The sequence below is a fragment of the Notechis scutatus genome, chromosome 1, assembly GCF_049901735.1.
Source record: "Notechis scutatus isolate UNSWTSFEM ecotype Mainland chromosome 1, rNotScu1.2, whole genome shotgun sequence".
Lineage (NCBI taxonomy): Eukaryota > Metazoa > Chordata > Lepidosauria > Squamata > Elapidae > Notechis > Notechis scutatus.
In genome coordinates this window covers 221,911,736-221,937,930 of record NC_142009.1, presented here as the reverse complement: position 1 = coordinate 221,937,930, position 26,195 = coordinate 221,911,736, and the positions used below count along the sequence as shown (strand labels likewise).

Genomic DNA, 26,195 nt, shown 5'->3' with positions numbered 1-26,195 from the left:
CCTAAGTTGTAAATTAAATTAAATAAATGGTCAGTCAATTTGAACTGTTGATCATTTGTTTTATTTCCTGGTTATTGCATCAAGGTAGGCATCCTTACAGCTACAATTGGGATCAGAGTTTCCATTGCTAAGCAAGGCAGTGGTTGAGTTGCTCCTGATTTTATGACTTTTTTTTTTTGCAGTGGTTGTTAAGCAATTCATCCAGTTAAATGAGTCACACAATTGTTAAGTGAATCTGGTTTCCCCACCATTGGCTTTGCTGATTGGAAGCTGGCTGAAAAGGTTGCAAAAGGACATTACTTGTCCCCAGGATGTTATAACCATTGAAAATATATGCCAGTTGCAAAGCACCTGAGTTTTAATCATGTAACTGTAGGTATGCTGTGATGGTTGTGTGAGAACCAGCTGTATGTCACTTTTTTTCCGGTGCCCTTGTAACTTGCTAAAAGAATGGCTTATAAGTTAAACTATCTGTTGTCATTGTTGTGATCATAGGCAACTCTTTTGAGAGGCTGCTAATGGACTATTAAAATTCACAAGCAAGAATAAATGGAATTATGGTGCAAATGCTGAATCAGAGGTCACAATTGGTAATATTGAACAACTCATCTTGCCACAAAACAAATATTCATGCTCTGACTCATTATTTCTTCCAAATACTATGTCCCTTATTTTTTTCTCCTTACATAAGAAATTCAAGCATACCTAAAGACATTCTGTGCTGCCAAGTGATGTCCATCATTAGAAGGTAGCATTTGTTACTTGATGTTAAACTCGGGGGAGGAGAATTCAAGTTCATTTCAGGACAGCCCAGTGCTATATCACCATCTGTTTTGTTATTCTGGCAAATCTACAACCTGGAATTCTTCACCCAATATATTTTTGTTAATAAAAATTGGCTCCAATTTCAGGCTTAAAGCAGGGATTCCAACCAGAGGTGATATTTAGCAGGTTCTGACCAGTTCTGGAAAACCAGTAGCAGAAATTTTGAGTAGTTCGGAGAACCGGCAAATACCACCCCTGACTGGAGATTTTACAGTATCTTTCCCCTGCCACGCCCACCAAGCCACACCCACAGAACCGGTAGTAAAAAAAATTGAATCCCAACCCCTGGTTTGTGGCCTGTTGGGGCTATGGCCCGTTGGGACCCGGGCTTGCAAGTGATGGATGAGCATACATGCAAAAGCTACATTTGTGCAAGCAGCATGCACATGTGCAAAATCACCCCCCTCTCTCCTCCCCCGCCACCAGTCTGAGCCAGAAAGGTTGGGGACCACTGCTTTAAAGCTCGTCTGTTAATCTGAGTTTAAAATTTTGAACTTTTTATTGATTTCAAAAGATAAGAAAATACCAAAAACAAAAATTAACAAAAACTACAAACAAGACAGAAATTTTTTTTAGCAACAGTGGATAAGAAAGGAAGAAAAAGAAAAAAAAATGTATATAATAGATATACAGTACAGTAACTACTTAACACTAACCATACAATGTCCACCCTGTTGATAAATATTATTCAGACAAATCTAATATATTTCCCCCTGGTTTGACAGGTCTACAAATGGTTGTAAATTTTCCCATCTTTTCTTACTAAAGTACTATTTGAAAACATAATCTCTTACAAATATTCCAAATAGAAAATTCTATCGTCTATCAATCAAATCAATTCAATTTCTGTTCACTGTAAAAAAAAAGCTGTTTTCTGATAACTCAACCCTCTGTTAACAGTCCATTGTTGTATTTAACATGCAGAAACAAATGCCTTCCAATTTCTTTTTTTTTTTTATATAAAACAAGTTTTATTGAAAATTTCAACAACAAACAAATCATTACATATTTAAATCTTTTCCTGTCTTTCTACAGGAATTTCCCAATATTCTCATAAAACACAAACAAACACAAACAAACAAATAAAAAAATCTTTTAGTAAAGTACCTTGGCCCCAGTTACCTCTCTTTGCATGGGCAGCACATATCACTCTTCACAATTCTATCTTATTTAATCCATCTTAATTAAATCATTATATTTATATCTTTTGCCCATTCATTATCCCTCTATCTCTTCTTATAATAAAAAGAATTTCTCCCGAAATCACTAATCAGAGTATGATGCCTTTCTATCCTCCCCCTAAGTTAGTAAAATTAACATTCAACATAACAAATACCCAATTCGGTTCTGCTTGGTACATTCTATCCACCAAAAATATTTAAATACATTGTATCCTCCTTTCCTTCAATATTTTATTACATTTTAAAAATCAATCATTATTAAAAACTTCAACATTTTAATTTCTTATTAAATAGCACCTCAAAATTGCCGCTTTTTTTTCTCTTGTGGAAAAAATCATCAAAAAACCATCTTTCCAGGAATTAAATTAGATAAATCTCAAAGCCCTGGGTCGACCAAGAACTTTCACTTTCAATAACTTTCTCTTCTTCCTCCTGCGCATACTTGCCCGCTGCCGACTTCTTTGTGGCGGCCATTGCGGACTGCGCCGCTGCACCGTCCTGGTAAAAGGGGTTCTGCCGGCCAGGAGGGTCTCTGCAACACCCCCAAACCCTTCCTCCGGATCCCCCTTACCTTCAGCTACCCTGCAGGGCAGCCTTGCTCCGCACCCGTCCGGATCGGAGCCCCAAAGCGGCTAGCGCGGCAGGGATCGCGCAGCTTCGCGAATCCCTACCGCTCGAGAAGCCGACAAACCGGAAATGCCTTCAATTTCTTATAAACTTCTCCAAATCATTTTTCTCCATCTCTGCCTGTTTGGTCTGCCTGTTGTTGTTTTTAAAGGCACACTAGAGAAAGAAGAGAGAAAAAAGTACTGTATTTACATTTGTGGAAGCTGAAGATGGCCCGGAAGGTTCGGTCAATTTCAGGATCTATTCTTCAATTGTTAGCATTTCCTTTTCTTTCCAGTATTTATTTTATTCTCCTGTTCTTCTTAATTTCTTTTGCAAGTAATAATAAAAGCAAAAGCTCTTCCTTATAATTAACAACAAACTTAGTTTCCTATCTAATTTGAATTTGTCAAGCCATAGCTTGCTTGATCTATGCTTTATTTCTAAGCCTGACTTCAATGTCAAGTTTCAATTTGGGAATACTGGCTTCTAGGTAAATAATGATTTGAATATACAGTATTTAAATAGATCTAGATACAATGGGTGTGTTTACATGTGCATTGCAGATACCACAGCAAATACCCCTCTCTAGATGACTATGATCATAATTTATCCCTTATATCTTTATGTACATGGAGAGCTTATGCACTGAAGACAAATTCCTTGTGTGTCCAATTACACTTGGCCAATAAAGAATTCTATTCTATTCTATTGATATAGTATCCCAGTAACCTTTGTAGTCACATATTTCAAAACAACATCTACCCAAGTGGTACATGGTGTCATAAATAGAGATGGAGTGAATACAGGATGGGCAAAGTCCAGTGTTTTTGTCTCTATTTTTTTATGACTAATTTCATGAACAGATTGGAGAGCATCTTCATTCTGTGGCCATTCATCTCTATTTCTGGAAGTTTGTGAGTGCTGTCTGGGTTTGGACAAAATGCTGAACCGCAGCATCTAAAATGGGCTGTGCTTTGGACTGTGTTTAAGGTTCTCCACAGAGATCTGGATTCTGATTCTGGACTTTGTATTTCCATGCTTCATTTTTAGGAATAGAAATAATGCAAGTCTACTTCAAAAAGTTCTCAGATCAGCTAGAATTCTAATCTGTAGTATATCTCCTGAACAGAGGTGGTATTCAGTAGGTTCTGACCAGTTCTGGAGAACCAGTAGTGGAAATTTTGAATAGTTCAGAGAACCGGCAAATATCACCTCTGATTGGCCCCACCCCCATCTATTCTCTGCCTCCTGAGTCCCAGCTGACCGGCTGGGTCTTCTTTTGTTGCCCTGCACAAGAGAACAGAGCTGGAAAGCAGGTTAGTGGGGTGGAGAGGGAATGGGATTTTGCAGTATCCTTCCTCTGCCATGCCCACCAAGCCATGTCACACCCACCAAGCCACACCCACAGAACTGGTAGTAAAATTTTTTGAATCCCACCACTGCTCCTGAACTGCCAATAGTATTGACACCATGTGGAAAACTTTATATTTTTGCTTTAAAGTTGAAGTCAGACCACTACATGTCTTTCGTATTTTCAAATAAATGCTCCAGTCTCTCTCCAAGGAATTAGTCTGTTCCTCTTTATCGATTCCTCCCCTGTCATTTCTATGCATGCCCAATTTATTGTAAAATGTTTGATATCTATATTTCTTAAGATTCCTACTCCCAAACAGGCATGAATCTCCTTCATGCCTTCCCGGCCATCTTCAGCTTCCACAGATGTAAATACTTCTTTCTCTCTTCTTTCTCTCTTCTTTCTCTAGCATGCCTTTAAAAAGAACAACAGCTGCAATCAATGCAGCCAATGAAGAAATGTCTCAACAGGGCTTCTATTGAGCTGCAGTGGCGAAAGCTTTCCATTGTGCATTTCTGCAGCCCAGCTGGCAATGACAGCTCCTGTCCTCCTGCATGTCATATATTCTGCATCTGTCACCGCTTTTAGAATCCAGAACTGAGCAAATAAGTCTCCATATCCAAGCTTGGTAATCGGGCACTTTCCCAGGGTTGACCAAAATAAAACTTGCTGAGTTTTAAATCGATCCTGTGTTATCCGAGAACCTGAAGCATTTATAGAGAGCAGAAGTGAGTGAGTTGAGTAACTGGATCTGATAAAACGAGGCAGGAAAGAAAAAAATATATATTGCTGGGCATTTCCTATATTTCTTGGAGAAAACCCAGTACTGAAAATATTGATCCAGAGCTCTATGCATCTGCCAAGCTGATTCACAAAATGAATGCAAGGTTATTTAAGTTTTGACTGGAATGCTGTAACAGTCGGAAATATAGCTGATACACTTAAGGAGTCTCTCTGTGCTGGGAAACCCTTAACTCTCTCAGGATAATTCAAGCTGCTTTCGGGAAAAGTCTTTCCTATCGTTTCCATACTGATTTCACACACATTTAAGGGACTCTGTACAGGTAGTTTTCAACTTACAATTTTTTGTTTAGTGCCAATTTGAAATTACAATGGCACTGAAAAAAGGGACCGTTCCCTGTAGTCACGTGATCAAAATTTGGACACTTGGCAACTGGCTCATATGACGATGGCAGAGTCCCAGGGTCATGTGAATACCCTTTGCAAGCTTCTAACAAGCAAAATCAATGGGGAAGCCAGATTCAGTTCATGTCCATATTATTAACTTAACAACAGTGGCAAGAAAGGTCATAACATAACATAACATAACATAACATAACATAACATAACATAACATAACATAACATAACATAACATAACATAACATAACATAACATAACATAACATAACAATGTCTCGCTTAGCAATAGGAATTTTGGGTTCAGTTGTGGATGTACGTCAAGGACTATTTTATTCCCAGTGTTGGATGGGGGTGGAGATGGAGCTCTTGCCAAATTTATGCAACTTGAATGTGAAAATGAGCAGGTATGAAATCTTTGTTGTCTGCGGGCAAATGCTTTTTTGTCTGTGGGCAAATGCTAAGAAAATAAAAACAAGCTCTGGAATCATTCAAAATTAGGGATCAGATGAAGATGGCAGTGGAGAGGGTGTTTTTAGAATTTTATTTCCCATCGTCACACTTCATGCTTGCAGGCAGCAACCTCCTGAATAGGTGAGATGAGCCTGAAAGGGGAAATGTGTTTAGGGTTTCTTTTTATAAGATTGCTGCACAAAGTCAGACAACATTTGTGTGACTAATGAAGTTTAGTCTGGGCAGCTGCCCAATCTTCACCAAATTCAGCTTTCTCTCACAACCCCGCAGTTGTTGTGATTTGATACAGCTTAGGGTCTGCGTATTAGAGCTATGCATGCTTCAAAAAGGATTCAGAAATGTGTTAGACCTTGTGCAAGCATAGCATCTCTCTGCTACTCATTCAGTGATTTTCAGGCTTCTGGATAAGGCTGGAAATAGATAGGGCCTCCACAAAAGTCTCATGCGTTGGGCATATAAATCTCCAAGCTTCATGGCATTCTGAAATCATGTTTCAGACTGGAAAGAATATCAGTAAAGCTCTTAAACCCATTCTACTTGGTTCTGCTGAGACAGGTGCTTGGCTTCCTTGATTTTTTTTTTTTTGCTTTTGGGGTGCTTGACAACGAGTGTGTGGAATAATTCAGCTGAAGGCCACCTGCATGTTAACTGTGCAAGAAAATGGAATAAGAAGTATTAGAATCCTCCGGTAATATTCTTCTGCCCATACCCTCCATAGTTAAACGTTATAAATAGATGCAATGTGAAACGGCCTTAGCAACTGAGGCTTCCCCAAGGGACTGACATTGGTTCAGAGAAATATCAACGCCTAATTTAGAAAACCAATTGGACATAGGAATGAAGGCTTAAATAGTCCCCCCTCCTTCCTTTTGATGACGCTGGAGTCTATACCCAGAGGTGGAAAAAACAAAACCAAATCATTTTAATTGTGTACTCTTCGGTCAGGCTATCACAAGGAAATCTTTTTAAGCAACTATAAGGAAGGAAAAAACCCAATCACTAATGAAAGAGTGCATGTCACTAAAGCTGAGATTCCTCTTTTTAAGAAAGGCTAATTTGGAGTAAAAAGTAATTTGAATTCTGATTGTTGGTTCTGCACTGGAAAAAGTCATGTATTCACAGAAGGAGTACATGCTATCCTTCCATCAGCAAAAATTCTTTTTGCAATGAGAGAACAATTCTATTCAATATTTCACAGGCATGAAATATATCCTAAATCAGGTTTTGTGGGCATTAGTGCTTGTTTCCTCACCTTCTTAATACTCAATTAAGTAAACTTAGAACATAAGGAAAAGCCACCTTGAATCAGATCAAAGGCTGCTTTAGATTAAAACAACCAAGTCATAGAAGACATTTTTGTGTTCTAGAATCTTTTAAGTAGAATCAGTGAATTGGAGCTGTGCTACAGTAGGTTTCTTAGAGTAAACTTTGGATGGAATCTTAGAGTTAAATAGGACTACAAATTCAATTCATTCAAACCTTTATTGTCAGAGTACATGTGTACCATGAGATTGGCTGAGCCTCCCTTCGTGCACCCCCCCAACACACAATACAACTCACAGTGAAAGACAGAAAATCCCTAAGCCAGTGAATCCTACCAACGAACACACAATCCTATTGTACCATGTGAACTTATTGCACGTTGCACCAGCCTCGCAAGTCAATCATACTATGTTGTTGTAAAGTTATTTTCCATTCAAGAGTCTGACAGCCTTTGGATAAAAACTGTTCTTCAGCCTGTTGGTGCAGCTGCCTATGCTTCTGTATCTCCTTCCTGATGGTAGGAGAGTAAAGAAGTGCTGACCAGGGTGTGAGTTGTCCCTGAGGATTTTCCTCACTCTTCTAAGGCAATGAGCCTTAGACAAATAATAAAATAAATAGACAAAGGCTTAGTTTATACAATGTCACATATCTTTGTTTTTACCAAAATGGAGTAAAGTGGCTATTTGTTACTTTACCTATTTGTTTAAAACCACTTCAATCGTGTTACTTTTAGGTGATTTATAAGGAAAACAAATATAAGATGCCTTTAGCAACATGGTTACCCTCTTCTATAATTGTATGACAGGTTTTCCCCACACATTCAAGAAATTCGTTTGTTAAGATTTTCTGGTCACATGGAGAGTTCAGGTGATTCATGAAAAGACTTTTTTTAGATATTGTTCTGGGCACATGGATATTGGCTGGTTGTTTCACTACTATTCCTCCAACTTTAGGTCAATACCCAGATATCAGCATGACCATGAATGAAGTTTTTGATCTTCAAGGAATCTAGTGTAAAGTGACCTAATCTGGATTTCCCACCATATGCTACCAAGATAGCTAAAAAAAAATAAGTTAATCCCTCCTCCATACTTCAAATATGTAATCTCAGTGATTACAGAAAGTTTTGTCAGAAGATGCTGTGGTTTACTATTTTGAGACCAATCAGTAAAATTACAATTTCTGATAATCTGCTTTTGCTACTGAAAAGCAGAAGCACGACGAGAAATTTAGAGTTTGGCATTGCAAATCCTCTATATAACTATTCAGAAATCACTTCCACTAAATTAAATAAGTATTGTGACTTAGATGGATGATCATATCCAAAATTATGATAGGATCTTTTTGTTTTTTAAAATGTTTTTATATACATGGTCCTTGGGCTTGCAGGCCATTGAAAACCTAAAATGCTTCCCCTCACTGTATTTCCTAAATAAAACACAGCAAAATGTGTTTTATGCTTTCTGGAATCATGAGGGTGCCCATTTCTGTTCCAACAATATTATTTCATGAGTCTTCTTAGTACTAAAAAATATACCTTATAATCAAAAATGAACCTTTTTTTTAACAGAACGGTATAAAATATAAGTGCTGAAATGGCAGAAGATTAATCAAGAGATATTGATTAAGCAATTATGATCTGGAAGACTACAACTGTTCTGAAAATGTGCAGCTAGTCCTGGGCCTATGCCCTATGTTGTTTCCTGTTGGCGCTGAGCACAAATCAAGGTTCCAGTTTTTTGCCTTGAGAGGGAACTTGGTCAAGGAAGTGCTTAAAATGACTTTGTTTTTATTTTAATGACCTTCTTGCTTAGAGATAATGTAGCATCATTTTCCTGATAAGGACACATTTGTCCCAGAAGCACAACAAATTAGATCAGGGGTATCAAACTCATGTCATGATGGCAGTGCACATGACATAGCGGGACCTTTTCCCCCTTCGCTAAAACAGGGGTGGGCCTGGGCAGCGCGTGACACATCCAGCCTGTGGGCCGGGAGTTGACAGCCCTGAGTTAGATGATCCCTCCATCCCGCTGACAAAGAGCCTGAGTAGGCTAGTGTACTATGAATAGTTGATATGTCTATGTACCTGTACCTATCGGAGCTGTTCTGGAATGGTCAGGCCCCATTTATTTTGCTGTAGAATTTTAGCACTCGGTTCTTAAATACAGCCATTCACAAGCCTTACTTGCTTGTACTTCTGGAATGGTATATTTTTGTGACCATCCTGCCAGCGCAACTAGAGGTCCATCTCAATACTCTGAATATGCAAAGCCGATGAGTCCAGTGTGCATTCCTGGGTCAAACCTTATTTTTTTAGTTGTACATAATTGGAAGCTCTTTAAATCTCTTGACAATGAAAGAATGGATACCAAGTTAAGCACAAGTGTTGGCCCAGACGTTTGCTGCTTTTAAAAATGTGAGATGAAGAGCTATGGAGCCTCGGAGGCGCAGTGGTTAGAGTGCAGTACTGCAAGCTACTCCCACTGCAATTTGGCAGGTCAAATCTCACCAGGCTCAAGGTTGACTCAGCCTTCTATCCTTCCGAAATGGGTAAAATGAGGACCCAAATTGTTGGGGGCAGTATGCTGACTCTGTAAACCGCTTTGAGAGGGCTGTAAAGCACTATGAAGCGGTATATAAGTCTAAGTGCTATTGCTATTGCTATTGCAGTGGTTCGTATGCCAATTTTTCTACTGGAATCTAAGCACTTTATTTCTCTGTACCATTATCTTTCTCCTGCCTCTAATTAACTAACTAAAGTAAGTCTGACATAACCCAGTCCTACTGAAAAGAGATCAAACTTTGACAGTATTGCCCTTTTCACCCTGGCACCCTATTTAAGCTAATGAACAGGAGTCCTTCCTATGAGAAAGAGTTATCTAGAGTTTTTGCTCAAATTTAATTAGTTAACTTTATTTAGAGGCTGGACAGAGAAAGGGTGGCTCAGCTTTACTGTATGAGTAAGCCTGAAGTAATGGGCTTGCTGTTAGACTAGTCCTTCATAACAAAATGTCTAACGTGCATGCATGTTACCACTGTTGCATATATATGTGCTAGACATTTCGTTTTAAAAAAATGAGACATAGTACATCATGTGTGTCATTCTAAGAGGAGGTCAATATTGCCTAGCAACGAGGCAGACCAGAAATATTAGACAAAAGAAAGTGTTTGATGGGTGATGGATCCTCTTCAATGTTAAGATCTTGTTTTTAAAACAGGTTTTCAAAATTGAGGTTCTTAAGTTGGAGCAACACAATTTTTTAAATGCTGATTTAGTACAAATGTCACCAGATGTTTATTTGTTAAGGAGATAGTTAAAGCTTCCTTTTCCATATTCCTGATTTCTTTGCCATGTGAAAATGCAAGGCTTTAATGAAGTGAAATTCTTGAAGACATTTAACTGAAATATGGGAAACAAATCTTTGTGCTGTAAAGCACTTACCATTCCTGCTCTTTTCATCCGGAAAATGTCTGTCATCCCTATTATTGCCGTATCTCATCTTCCACAAAATTAAGGGGTAATAAGTGTTTTAATGCTTTTCCATTATAATGTCTGGACTATTCAGTTCAATTTTTAATTAAACTTCAAATCAGCTTTCATCAAATGTCAAAAGTGCAAGTTGAGTTAAATCATTGCTTCCAAGTCTTCAGTTTTAATCAAATTAAGATTGATTTGCACAGGCCAAAGGCCACATTTCAAAAAAAAAAAAAAAAAAGGATGGTCAATTAGTGTTTATTAATTAACGTTATTGTCATTGTTCTGACTGACGAACCCAACCAAAGCAAGCACAGCTGATCTAATCTCTTAATGCAAAACTTTATTGAGTACATTATTTCAGCAAAACCAGATATAACAATTTCCTGTGCAAACCCCTCATATTTAAAGTTCAGGTGCCCCCCCCCTTATTAGACCAGGTCACATTGTCCAATGGAGTCTCCTGGTATTGTTGTGAGAAAGTGTTTTAGCTCTGGTAAACATCTGCCGAAGTGTCCTTGGTTCTCACAGCTAGCAACTTGATGTCTGGAACCTAAATTCTATCTACCCCTTCCTTCCCCCCATAGTTCGTTGGCAAGCTGACAGTAAAAGTGCCTTTTGAAGCGTTACAATTGTTGCATAATCCGCTTGATTTATAAAACAAACTGATTTCTATCTGCAAACATACTTGATCACACACTCCCATATCTGCACATCTATGGGCACACGGAAATACCCTTCCTTCCTTTCCAACATATAGAGCAAAAAAAAAAAAAAGGAACAAGGTAGGGGAATGAAAAGTAACTGAATTGGGCAAGACAGTGAAAAGAAAAGACTAAATAAAATAGAGAAGCTAACAAGTAATAGTTGGATAGGGAGAAGGAAAGCAAAACAAAGCAAAAGAAATAAAAACCATTGTTGGAAGCCCAACAACTGTTTGAGCTAGACTTGGCAAGCCAAATTGTATGCATTACTTACATATTACTAACTCTGTCTTTAAGTCCCACTGGGTAAACTGGCTGTTACTCCCAGTCCCAAAGCACACTTAGGACTTCTAGTTCTGTGGAGTCTCCATGAAATCCCATAACCATCTCCTCCTGTTTAATGGGCAAGTGCAATGAGGCTAGCCTAGCCTCATCTTGCTTCCATCCTGGTTGCCCCTTCTTTCCTAGTGTTAATGATTTAAGAGAAAACCCTGCCCTTTTCTTTTGTTAAATAAGTTACTTGTTTTAACCTGGCTGAATGTCAATAAGGCATGTCAATTCAGAGTCTATTGATTTTGTTCCTTTAGTCTAGTTCAGAGATTGTAGTGGTTAATAATCATCTTAGAAGGATCACTGCTCTGGATGGAAGAGCCTGGCTCTGGGGAAGTCTCATCCAAAATAATACACTGGCAAAAATAATCCAGCATATTGGAGACTTGAAATTCTAGTTTAGTCGTAGCTGTAAAATTATTTAAAACTTTATTATTCAGATATGTTTAACATGTCACTTTAATTGTGCACTGGAGATATGTCAAGCCCCACCTAGTATCCAAGAATGTAAGATTTTCATGCAGATTTGTTAAGTTACACGAAAGAATCTTGGAACTTGGATATTTGTATGTCTTGTCCCTTTTTAAAAATCATTGATTGTATTCAAATAGACCTCCTTGATGCCTTGAATCTTTGTAGTATCTTTTGATTTAGGCAGAAACTCAGACACAAACAGAATATATCTTCTTGTTCTGCAGTCTTCTTCAAACATCCATTTTCATTCCTGGGCTCTGAGGACATTTTGTTTGAAGGGAAAGATGGTCTGGACAATTATCCAGCTTGCAAGCACCATAAATGCATGTGGTTGGCTGCTGTGCAAAACAAAAAAGAAACCAACAACATCAACAACAAAACAAAAATCCAAAACAATACTTAGAGGGGCTTTGGCCTGATTCAGACAGTATGTTGTCATGTTATTGGGGTCAGTTTCCAGCCTGTATGTTATTGCTGTAGTTAAAACTGCTGATCTTCAACAGGTTTGTGGGAAAATAAAGATACAAGGAGAGCTTCACGAGATTACATGCAACCCCATCAAAGGTTTATCTCTCTGTTGCATATATGTGATGGGGCAGATGGCTCAGTGGTCAAAGATGCTGAGTTTGTCAGCTGCAGAACTGACAGTTTGGGTTTGAGACCTGAGTGCCACGTGACAGAGTAAGCTCCTGTTACTTACCTCAGCTCCTGCCCACCTAGCAGTTTGAAAGCATGCAAGTGCAAATAGATTAATAGATATCACTTTGGTGGGAAGGTGACAACATTCTGAGCACCTTTGGCATATAGCCACTTTGGCCACATGACCACGGAAATTGTCTTTGGACAATGCTGGCTCCCTCGGCCAAGAAACAGAGATGAATACCCTGCTCCAGAGTTGGACACTACTGACAGGGAAACCTTTACCTTTCTAAGTATGTGTGATCTTCCCCTTTTCCTTCTTTCAGGCAGCAAATTCCTTTACCTCTTCCCCCTCAAGCCAATAGTGAGTGTTACGTTGATTGACTTTTTCAACATAATCTTTCCATAGGCAGATCTGCTTAATACCTGTAATCAATCTAACACTCCAAACCAAGTAAAGTCTTAGATTTTTGTCTGATCTCATTATGCATGACGGCGTTACACTGGGAGAGGGCAAACCCACGTTGCTGAGGAATATTAATATTTGACACCATTTGTACTCCTTCAGGGAATGGGTGTTATCCTGTGAGCTCACTGATAATTAATGGGAAATAAGCATATTACTGCATATTTCTGTTCCCAGCTGTTGTGTCAGCTAAAACTCTCATGCTGAGTCCCTGTCTGAGTCCAGTTTTTGATTTAAATACACATGTGTGAGAGAGATGGTTGGCTAAACTATTCAATTCTACTTTGGGTTGAGTCCCATTCCAGTTCCTGAAGGCTGTTGTGTTAACAGCATCTAGCAGCATCTTCCTGTCTGCTTTGATGCATCCACATGTTTTCTGTTTCAGTCTTCTTGGAACTGTAAGACTGTGTTCTTTATAAATTGTGCAACTGCTGTGTTTTATGCCTTTTCAGAATCAGGCTCTTCTAGAAATTTTGAATTTTAGGAGAAAATCCTCCATAAAAATTTCACACTAAAAATATAGACTTGTTGATGACTGGGGTTTTCTTAGTGCTACAATGTGAATAGGGGTAGGGGTATATAGCATGAATAGGGGTATATAATGTGCAAGGTGTTTGATGTTGTCAGAGATGGAAGGGCATTTGAAAAGTAGATTTTCTTTTGCTGTCTCTTTTTTAAGCACTTTCATGGAAGTCATTTTAAATATCTACTACTGTACTTGACGCAAATCTTTTCAATACATATGAATTATGTATATCTTGTGTGCAGACAGATCTAATACATGTAATTGTATATATATATATATATATATATATATATATATATATATATATATATATATATATATATATATATATATATATATATATATATTCTGATCTATATCGTGTCACCATGCAGTTTCCTTCTAGGATTTAGATAAAATAGCATCGCAAAATCTGATATAAAAATAAATACTAGCTCAAATTTGCAGATAAATGCAAACATTTATCTATTTTGTATGCTATATTTTTGTCTTCTCATTGTTTCTCCTAGTACCTCGGGCTACTTTACATAATTTTTTATTTATTTATTAATCTCAATCTCTTTCCCCATCTCCTTTTCAAATATCCTGAGAGAGATATTTGATTGAGATGGAGATTAAAGGAACTTCCTCAAAGCCTTCCAGTGCAATGTTGTGGAAGAATGATTTAAATCTGGGTTGTTACAAATTCTTGAAATTGTATTTGCTTAACTTAAATATTTTAACCTGTTTTCTTTTAGTTTATAGGATAAGCTATTATGTGGTTGTTTTCTATAGAGACATACCATATATATATGATTAACTCTGGACCAAGTAAAATTGAACATGTTTTACTTGGTCTAGAGTTTAATGCATTTAATAGATTTTCCCCCCAAAATGAAAATAGCCACCGGGTGCAGTGAGGAAAGGTGGAATACAGTTAATTATTAAAATCATAGTAAGCATGGACGTTAATCTTTTCAGAAATGTGTTCCTTCCAGGCTGTTATTTGGCAATAGGAAGACAGCTGCAAGAACAGGTTTTTTGGGGGGGAATACAGGAAAGGAAGAAAAACATAGCTTAAATGAGCTTGCTGCAATTCAGTCAGTGGCTAATCCGTGCTTCAGATTAAGTCCCAAAAAGTGCTTCATAGGACATGGGAAGCAATGTTCTGTTCTGTAGCTTTTTAAAGCAACCACTTCTTTTTCTGAGAATCACATGGCAGCTGAAGAGAGTAACTATACAGGAAATGATGTAACTGCAACAGCTTCAAGTGGACAGTTATAGGTAGATGATACATTTGAGCTGCCATGGGCTTTGAAAATTTTTTCTGAATTTTAACAGGGGTGTTATACATCCCTAATAATTATATTTGATTTTTAAAAGTACAGTCAGTTTACCGCAGTTTGGCATTTTTGTCTGTAAATTAATTCCAAGTAGAATGTGCTTTCAAAGCACTGATATTGCAGATGTGTAATGCTATTGTGTGGTTTGTGAATCCAACTGTAGTTTATAATAGTGTTTAAACAAATGACCTGAGTTAGACATTTTCAACTGGTATCTTGCATTTTGTATGTATACTATTTTTTTTATAGGGGAAATCTTTCAGATATAACAACATAGTCACAACATCTGCTTCGGTTAAATGAACTTTTACCTAGTTTGAAAAGTAATCATTTTACAAAGTCAGAACATATTTTGCTAAAAGAATCATCAGGATGAGGATAATATCCAGAATCTCCAGAACTATACAACTACCAACATTAAATGCTCATTAAAAACATTGATTTATATTATTTCCACATCTCTGTCTTCTGATGGGAAAAAGTCCAACAGGGCATGACTTTGCATTTCTTGAAATTTGAATATTAAACCAGATTATTCAAAAGATCCTTGTTGAATATTTACATATATTAATCCACTGAATATGGAAAATTAAGAGCACAGAAACCAACTGTTGATACAGGTTGAGTCTATTTTTTCTGTGATTATAATGCATAAACTTGACGTTCCAAGAACATTTTTCTATTGCTCTACTTAATTGTTGTAATGAAATCAAATGGTAGTTTCATTTTATTTACCTTATAAGGAAGACCATGTAGATTAACTAATTCAATTTTGTGGAGTTTCTAAAAGGATAAGAAGGGTTGGCACAATCTGCTGGCTAAGGTTTGGCATAGGGTTGAAATTTCTTTCTATCAGTAAGAGTTGGTGCTTGATCTATTTTTTATTATCTCAAGAAGGTGAAAGCTAAGTAGGGTCAGATCTCTTTAGTTTTGGGATGGGAGACTGTCTGGATATCTCAGGTTTGCAGGCCAATTTATGAAATCAAAAACACATCCTGGAAGATTGCAGGGACAAATCAATCAGAAGTCATTACCAAGATAACAACATGTATCTGTCACACTAATTCTGCAACCTGCCAAAGAATAGAATGCAAGACAGAGAACAATAAAGAGAATAACATTCAAAATAAGCAAAGTGACATTGCACTGACTATGCCTTTTTAACGCAATGTGGTTTAAGAAGAGGTTAAACATTGAGTTGAAAGAAATGCAAGTAAGAGAAACATTTGCTTTGAAAAGAGTGTTAGAGTTACAATTTAGGTCAGAGATTACTCACTTCGTGCTTATGCTAGGAAATCTGGCAAAGTAACGAAAAAGGAGAAGTCAATTGAGATCATATCGACAAGCTCAGGAAACACTGACAAATGGTAACAGAATCCCAGGGTGTGGAAAAAGGTTTCTGAAGAGGATGATGCTTAACTAGCCACCCATTCAGTCATTAAATACCAGCCTTAAGTAATACTCTTGTGCACATGGATGAAATGAAACTGAAAACCATGCTTTTGGCAATGCATGTTTCAAGATTACAGAATCAGCTGTCTGCACATATGTGCGTAGGATCAAATTCCAAATGGTAGTGTAAATTGATTAGAAATTTTGATTTGTCTCTAATTATGCAATCTTTCAACAATCAATCTGTACTAGAGCAGGAAGTAGGAATTTCTTAACAGAAATGAGAGCTTGTAGGAACTGGATTATTTCTTGACCGCTTCCATCCTCTTTGGGAATTATCAGTGCTAGGATAAATGAGTACACTTCAATATCCACTATTTTTTAATCACTTCCCTAAATGCTCTTCTTCTATTCTCCATGGCAGTTTCTGAGGCCCCATAGCTTTACTCCTTATTCTAATATTTGGGAGACACATGTTTTCTAAAGGAGTTTCCAAACAAAGATCAAAGAAATGAGCAAGGTCTTTACTCTTTTCTGCATGAGAATGGAAGAAATCAGTAACATGGTCTCTAACTTGCAATGATTTATGTGCAATAAAACATTCTATAGTTTATTGCTTATGAGTACACATGTATACTAGGGGCACAATGGCTCAGTGGTTAAAGACACTGAGCGTGTTAACTGGAAAACTGACAGCCCAGGTTCAAGACCCAAGCGCTTTGTGATGGAGTGACCTCACATCCTTGCCCCAGCTCCTGCCCCCCTAGCAGTTCAAAAGCATGCAAATGCAAATAGATAAATAGGTACTACTTTGATTGAAAGATAACAGTGTTCTGTGTGTTTTGGCATATAGCAGTGATGGCTAACCTTTCTGTCCACGTGTGCTAGCACCCATAAAGCAGTACATGCGCCCCCCACCCCCTGCGCATGCGTGCATGACCCCCCATGCGTGCGCCGCATTTCTGGGACCCACTATACATGCCACACATTTCTGTGCATGTGCACACACCCCGCACGTGTGGCAGCTACCCAATGATCAGTTGGTGGGCGGGCGGCGAGCGCTCCTATGCAGTGGACCTGCTCTGGGGCAACAGCTCGCATGTTGGCAGAGATGGCTCTGCGTGCCACTTCCAACACGCGTGCCATAGGTTCGCCATCACGGGCATAAAGTCATGCTGGCCACATGACAACAGAAATGTCCTCAGACAACACTGGCTCCCTTGGCTAAGAAATGGAAATGAGTACTGCCCCCTAGAGTCAGACACAACTGGGCTGGGGAAAACTTTATCTTTACTTTGTACATGTATTCTTTTTCTATAGTAGCATACTAACACTTTGATGGAACAACTGTGTAGGCACCCACTGTCTATGCTCTCTCTCTCTCTCTCTCTCTCTCACACACACACACACACACTATTATTATTATTAAATGTAAACTTGGCAAATGGTCATAGCTACTCATTGTTATAGCTGGTTATCACATTAATTGAAATTGGTTTTTGGAGTGCATACAAAATAGATTATATAAATACATAATGTATAACGCTGTCATCAGTGTATGAAGGGGAAGGGGCAGGCAATTAAAGTCAATAACAGACACTGTGGCTACTATTGCTTGTGTCTTGTGTCTGTGCAGTCATTCAACACAGCCAGGAAGGCAGCCCTGAGTTAGCTTTTGTAGGCCACCCGCCATGGCAGCAGCACACTTGACTCCATACAAAGAACACTAATAGGAAATGGCTGATAAATGAAGTGTCTTGATTAAATTTTACTTTGCCTCAAATGGTGTGTGAACTGCATTGTTCAAAAGGGTCTCTCAATGCTAAGAGAGGCCTGGCTGATTGCCATGGCTATTCTGGTCCTTCCTGATGACAGAATCATGTCCCTATGACAGGAGTCTCCGGGGGCTATTTCTAATCCTAGACAGAAGTATATTCAATTCTCATAAATCCAAGAGTGATAACTCTGTGCTCTGCATATGAACTTAATTCTTCTGTGTTTCACAAAAGAACCATTTTGTAGGGAATATGCTCTAATGTTTCTGCAGGGGGATCAGAATTGCACTGCACATGGTTGTTTTCCTATTCTTTTGACTTTTCAGTGCTTCTCTAATTAAATTTCAGCAAATAAATTCAATTTAAAACCTGTAGTCTGCACAGTTTTCCCTTTATGTTGTAGAAAGCAAAGCTGGAGAAAAACTGATTGCTTTCCAGATGTTGCTAAATTAAAGTTTCCAGCAGTTTTCATTATCAGTCAGCAGGCTGGCTTCTGAAAGCAATACCTGAGAGGCCACATGTTCCTTTCTATCATGGAACGTGGGTGGATAAAATGGGTAGGTTTTGCCCCATTGCTGTTATTGGCCATTTCTTCTTTTTTACTTTAGCAGAAAATGATGCTGGTTAAGAAAAATGCTAAGCTCTCGGTTTAGTTTTGCACCAATCGTTTTGAAAGGATAAGCTCTGAAATACGCTGAATAGACCACCTTCATCCTGTGATGCTATCTTATGCTGAACTGGGCCTTTTCTTCCCCTCATTTTCATGTTGTGATGACTATCCAGCCTGGTCAAAATCTTGAACTGGCCTTGGCACTAATTGTAGTTGGTAGCATCTGCTCTACAACTGAGTGGACTATACTTAACCTAAATTGTGTTTCTTCCTATTCCTCATTTCTACTTTATCTTTTAAACAAAACTATTGGGGTTTTTTTGTGTGTGTGTGTAGTTGTGTGGCTGTAAACATTACTTCTTGCTTCTTGTTTTCATGTGCTTTTATAGGTCCTCCAGAAACTTGGCAAAGCGGATGAAACAAAAGATGAGCAATTTGAACAGTGTGTGCAAAACTTTAACAAACAGCTGGTAAGTCAGTTTTAAGGATTCATTCATTGATTGTTGTACACCACCCAGAATTATTTTGAGTGAGATGGGTGGCCATATAAATTTTATAAATAAATAAATGAATACAATTGGTTCACTTATTCTTTCAATTTATGATCTGTCTCTTTCCTTCCTTGATCTTAATTGGTACCAAACCAATGCCAGATGGTCAGGAATGGATTTGGGGTACAGTATTTAGGTTCTAGGATGCTTACTTTGGTATAAAAGTTTCAAGGATTATTTGGCAAAATTTAGAGACATTGATTGATTGCTGTAACTATTCTTCCCTCCCTGTGAATAGCACACAATATTTAAAAGTTGCAGATAGCCTCTTCTTTTAAACCTCCGGTTGTCTTTGATGACTTACTTAATCTGCAACAGAACAAATAATTATCTTTCTTTTCCAGTTCTTGTTAGACATATACCACCATAAAAATATAATTGAGCATTTTCTGCTCTATAATTGCAAAAATGCATCATCCAAACATAAAATAACATTGTTATGAGAGGAAAAAAATGACAAAAGGTCAAACAAATTAGTCGCCTCCCAAAAGATGTACATGGTACAGACTATATCCCATTCAATACAACATGTAGAAAACTTGGATACTAAAAATGCAAATAGAACAATGGGCAAAAGTAATGTCTTATACTGTTATAATGTCTTTGTTTATTGGATTCTCTTTTTTAATGTATTATATAATTTAACTCATTTTGGAACTTATGTGGAATGTCTTTTAAGTCATATTTTTGCAGAAATATTGAATAATTAAAAGTAATTAAGTACCTACTAGTTAAGCAATTAAAATCACACACTTTAAAGCGTCGCTGTAACTATTACATTGTTTTTAAAAGTAGTAAATGATCTATCGGGGCTGCAAAATGCAAAGCCCATGGTCAAATGCCATATCCACAAACACTAGTTGCTTCTGTATGTGTGCAGCAAAGAAGTTTGGCCATTTTGAGCAAAACTCTTACTGGTTAGGTCACCTTCTTGCTTAGTTCTAAGTAGCACATAAACTAATTTTACTGTGTATGTGATGCAATTTTTGAAATCATGTGTTTTTAGCTTACATTAATGCAACAAGTAGTTTTCCTTATAATGTACTGAAATGTCAAATCATATTTAAGAGTTCATCTTGCTGCTTTTTTGGATTAAAAGCATGAAGTAGAGATGTTCTCCAGTACCATGTGACCAAGTGCTTCCATTAAAATAAGTTTAAGCACAAATTTGTTGAAGATGGCCAGGCTGAGCCCGAGGGAGGGGTCAAACACGTCATCCATCATGAGTCTCTGTGCTCCCACAAGAGATCTAAGTCCTTGAATTCCTTTCTATTTTTAACTTCTGCTAATTTCCCTTGACCATTAGTAGTTCAGATTCTTGTAGAGACCTTAAGTTTGCAATAAATTTCTGTACTCATTTGAACTGCTTGAATCTTCTGATTTCCCTGGCGCTTGACAAAATACACAATACAGTGTGAACATGGGCAAATAATGTAACTTCAGCAAGTGTCCTACCATAATGGACATCCTGTAATAGCTAGCTGAAGAACAGCTTTGTATCTAATTGAATAGGCAATTGTATGGTTGATACATGGGCAATAATTTGGAAACATATGTTTCTATCAGTGCCATAAATAAGGAAATATGCTTGTTTAAAATATTAATAATAGATGAAATGCAATACATTGGCTAAAGTAGTTTTAGGATGATTTTTTTCAGGGGCCATAGCACCAAATGAAGAGATTATCTTAGTCTACATGTTGCATTTAGGACCCTCATTAAATTTCAATGAAAAAAATGATGTAAATAGTGCCAAACAGCAACATTTTCTTTGGCCTTTTGTTTTACTTTTGGAATTCATTATGGAACATATTTTCATTTGGAAATTCACAATGTCTCTTAGCATTGATACTGATTTCCTAGAAAAGCTTTTGTGCACAAAATTTATATATCTAAAGGACAATTTTTTTAAAAAAATTTCCTCCTTGTCAGCAAGGCATAAGACTAAATTTTGACTGTCCAGATTCTTCATCCCATAATCAAGAACTTGCTTACAGCAGTTCACAGACATAACACAGCTTTATTTAAGACCAGATAAAACTTATTTATAGGTAGGTCTGATTCTTGTTCCTGTGTACAGGTACTCCTAGTTTTACGACCACAACTGAGTCCAAAATTTATGTTACTAAGTGAAATATTCATTAAGTGAGTTTTGTTCCATTTTATGACTTTTCTTGCCACTGTTGTTACATGAATCATTGCAGATGTTAAGTTAGTAACACGGTTGTTAAATGAATCTGGCTTCCCCATTGACTTTGCTGGTCAAAAGCTCACAAAAGCTGATCGCATGACCCAAGAGCACTGCAACCGTCATAAATACAAACCGGTTGCCAAGCAACTGAATTTTGATCAAGTGACCGTGGGGATGCTGCAACAGTCCTAAGCGTGCAAAATGGCCATAAGTCACTTTTTTCCAGTGTCATTGTGACTTTGAACTAAATGAACAGTTGTAAGTCAAAGATTACCTATAATACAGTAACCCAAAGTTGTGTACTGGTGTGAGTATTTTGGCCCACATTTTCTTCTGAATTTTCAAATCAATAGAAAGTTGGTCCCAGCCTTTCTGGCCTTGAGATTGGGTGAGGCTTTCTTAGAGTTTACAAAACTCTTCTGCCTTGCCTGAGATTCAAATTTCCATCTTGCTAGTGTCAGCCTCAGGCCTTACACTACATAATTGTAGACCCTAAATTGAAAGTTTTTTTTTCAGAAAGCAGAATTCTTGAGGGTTTTAAACAGCCATATGTGTTTTTGTAAAGAAGTATACAATCTCTCCTCTCCCCATCATGGCATTCTGTGTTTTATAATTGGTTTCTACTTGATTAATAAGTTAGCATTTGGATTGGTATCAGGGATTTCCAGGACTTCCATTACATCTTAAACATTCCCATTGATTCCTCTCCATGGATTTAAATAAAAACATCTTAAAAATAAAATGAATGAAAACTTACAAGTTTACCGGTTAATATAAACTCAAATAATGCTAACAGGGGAAAAAAAAACCATTGCAATTTCTTTAAAAGTCAGTGTTCTTGGTTGGATTCTCATGAGAATTCAGCATTCTTGCTCAGGATCATTGAGATCAGGATAAAATTGCTGAAATCTCCCAGGATCTCACAAGATCTCCCCCCCCCCACTGGGAAAAACATTTGATGCTAGAAAAACAAAGTTTACCCTTGTATAAGAATAAAACCCAAGGGGGAATATTAATTAAATACAAAAAAAAGCCTCTTAAAAAAAAGGCTTTGTAATTACAATAATACAAAGCATACAAAATCATACAAATACAATCATACCAAACAGAGCTGGTTTGCTAAACAATGACATATACTTGGGACAAGCATAATTTTCCTAAGGAAGATCATTAGATATTTTAAAAGTAAACATAACATGAGTATCTGGAAATTTATATGATCTAGCTCAGGAGTCTCCAACCTTGGCAATTTTAAGACTTGTGGACCTCAACTCCCAGAATTCTTTGCTGGCTGAGGAATTCTGGGAGTTGAAATCCACAAGTCTTAAAGTTGCTAAGGTTGGAGACCCCTGAGCTAGCTGGTTGCCCCAAATAGAAGAAAAGATGAAGTGGTGACCAACACCTGTCACTGCAGCTGTGACGTTCCTTTTTTATTACTAGCTAGTCACTGCTATTCTCTGGGTAGACATGTGGGACCTTCTGGCTACAAGGCTTTTAGTTTTGTTGAGACTACCTACTTCACTGTTCATTATCCTGCCTGCTTTGGGGTTATATTTGGGTTTGAGAAACCACATTTATGGTAGCTACAGGAAATATAAGTACTAAAGGAAGTCGATCTTACGAAGCCAGAGACCGTTCTCTATTTAAGCTGGAGTCCCAGGAAGGATAGAAATGGCATCTAGGCATCGATTGAAGAATGGGCTGATTGTTTGCTGTATTGCTGGGAAGACAAACAGACAGCTGTCTTTGCTTTGCCCTGAGCTAAGACCCTGTTTTTCTACAGTCAAGTGGGTATGAGGTCTGCTGTGAAATGGAAGGGATATAAAATTAGCTGTGTCGCTCATGCATTACAACTGTCAACCTTTTTCTTATTCCTGAATGGGAAGGGAATCTTGTTCTAAATACCTTGTATGTCCATTCAGAGATCTATGGGCATGCTTCCTGTCATCCTGCAAATGGCACGAGATGTACCTCCCTGTTAGCTTTGAGGCTGACCTTGATACGCATCATGTAAACCAAACATGGGTTGACTTTTTTGGCAGGGGCTCAGACATTCCAGTAATCTGAGGTACCTCTGCAGTTTGACGAACAGAACAACTGGAGCCAAGCAGAAGGCAACTTTCTCCTTCACTTGATCTGCCCTTTGCATAGTTCTTCAGAATAGCTTCTGCTATTAACCAGGATGGATTAAAATATAAGAAAATAAACACAAACCCAAATAGGAGCATGCTCCTGTTCACTCATGCTATCATTTAAAAAGGAAAAACAACACCCCAGAACTATCAAAGCAACTACAGTGTTTCAGTGTTTGCATTGTAAAACAGCTCTCAGATGGACATTAGGAACAGGAATGAATACACATTTAAAACAAAATTAAAAAGGGGTATTTATTCATTCAAAATAGTAGCATTATTTCAGGAAATAGAAATATACATAAAGTCTAAGGAATGCTTTAAATGTTCAATACACAGACAAACATAGGATATGAATGTGCTTGGAAGGGAATCTTATTGTGTTGGCTATTTAATCAGCAGATTCCCCCAACCCCATTATTCCTTCAACAAAATAGTTACATTTGGAACTGCTTAACTTCTTCAGTTGTAGTGGGAGTGGTTCTTGGTCGATTGACAAAGAACAGTTATGCTGTAGGCTCATAAATTCCCACTTCTGGAAATTGCTGCCTGGGAAAATATTCATGTTAAGAATATTTCCCAATGAATTAGTTTCCCATATCTAGGAACTGCTATTAAGCACAGAGCCTCCTGCCCCAGACTGTGTCTATTTTGGCAAAGGAGGGGAAAAGAAAGAACAAAATGCTGTGAATGATCTTGCAATAGTACTTTAATGATCATTAGGTTAACATACCGTATGTAGCCTAATGTATGTTCTTGGTTTGATGAAAAAAACTCGTTTGTTCTCTCTGGCAGTGTATTCTTTCTAGTCACTATAATTTATCTCCCATCTGTTTTATGGCATCCACTGAAGTTCTTTTAGGTATATAGAAATAATGAGCCTCAAATTCAATGAGTATCTCAATTTGAAAAGCAAATTGTGAGCTGGACCTGAAATACTCATCTGCCATATCTCTAAATAGCAAATGAAGTGTTGGTATTAAATACATCAACTTATCTTTCCCGTTCCTTTCTGTTCTGTTAATAGCATTAAGCATTTGATGAGGCTCAAGACTTAATGGATGCATAATGACAGAAAGATAGTCAGTCTTTCCTGCATTCTTATGTGCCTGAGTGTCAGAGAGAAACCCAGCTATTCCTGATCTGTCACACTAAGCTGTCTATCACCCATATACTCCTAAATTTGCAGAATAAGCTTAACCTGTGGTTATATCAGGGGTGGGCAAACTACGGCCCGCGGGCCACATCCGGCCCGTTGGTCTTTTTAATCCGGCCCGCCGAAGATTGGTACAGAATTAAGGTTTGATGTGAATGATTGCATTCATTTGATTTTGACTTGTAATGACAGGCATTTTGACACCAGGTGGTGGCCCGTCTGTCAAATTTTAAAAGTCAATGAGGCCCCCGAGCCAAAAAGTTTGCCCACCCCTGGGTTATATGTATATTATACCCGACACCCCCCCCTCTCCAAGTATAGCTATATACGGACAATAAAAACCAAACTTTTTGGCCATCGTGAACATTTCACGGTACGTTCTGGCATGCCTCTCATGTTTAGGATGGCTTCATAAGATGGTAGGAGGCAAGTGTCAGCAATTACATGGCTGGTAACAACTGAATCTGATTCTTTGATTAATTTCAAATGCTTTTGTAGCAGTTGTTTGTCCAAGTGGAAACATGTATATTTTCTTTGCCAGAGCCAAACTGGAATGGATTATTCCAGTTTTATTCTGAACATTTCCAAACATTTACAAACCACCTTTATTCAGGCCAAAGACCTACTTACTATGGCGTTCCATTTCCTATAATGGTCAACCAAATGATTAGAGAAAGGTTAGAGGTAGTCCTCAATTTACAACCGTTTGCTTCGTGACCGTTTGAAATTACAATGGCACTGAAAAAAGTGAGTTATGACTAATTTTTCACACTTATGACTGTTGCAGCATCCCCATGGTCACGTGATTTAGATTCAGATGCTTGACAACTGACTTACATTTATGATGGTTGCAGTGTCTTGTGGTCATGGGATCCCCTTTGCACCCTTCTGATAAGCAAAGTCAATGGGGAAATCAGATTCGTTTAACGACTGTGTTACTGATTTAACAACTGCAGTGGTTCACTTTAACAAATGTGGCAAGAAAAGTCATAAAATGGGACAAGACTCACTTAACAAAATTTCTCACAGCAACATAAATTTTGGGCTCAATTATGGTTGCAAGTTGAGGACTACCTGTACATGTCGTAGTGCAGTAGGACTCTTTTGATCGCATTTCCTAACATTTGGATTTCAGAGGTACGCTGATTTTAATGATGATACTAATCTATACCCATGATTAGTAGTATGTGTATGTGGACATTTCCTTTGTTCTTTGTCAGTCTAATTTGCATGATAATTTCCTGTGGTAATGAATTCCATATTTTATGTGCTATTTTGACAAAGTGCTTCATTTTATTTTTCTGTATGTCTATCATATGGCTTCATTAAGTGACCATGGATTTTAGCACCATGAGGGAAGGAGAAAAAAAATCTCTTCCAGTCACTTTCTCTGTAATAGGCAAAATTCTCTCTGTCTCTCTCTCTCTCGCTTTTACTTAGCTATAATGCTATCTCTTATCTCATTATAGCATTAGAGCTGATGCATTAGCCTTAGCTAGTAAAAGTGCTTCATGTTACAGTGGATACAAAGATAGAGCTAGAATGCCTCCTATCTTTGGGCTTTTAAGGGTACCATAATGATGCCAAAACAGATTAAACATCACT

The 26,195-nt window shown here is 37.7% G+C and overlaps 1 protein-coding gene across 31 annotated transcripts in view; it reads left to right on the top strand.

The window, feature by feature from the left end:
• The window catches only part of BIN1 (bridging integrator 1), a 107,224-nt gene that overhangs the window by 31,928 nt on the left and 49,101 nt on the right, over positions 1–26,195 (top strand). For all 31 annotated transcript variants that reach the window (XM_026665494.2, XM_087950330.1, XM_087950322.1 and 28 more), the window contains exon 2: positions 18,950–19,030. In XM_026665494.2, coding sequence (XP_026521279.1) covers positions 18,950–19,030 — 81 coding nt within the window. The remainder of the gene's footprint in view (positions 1–18,949; positions 19,031–26,195) is intronic.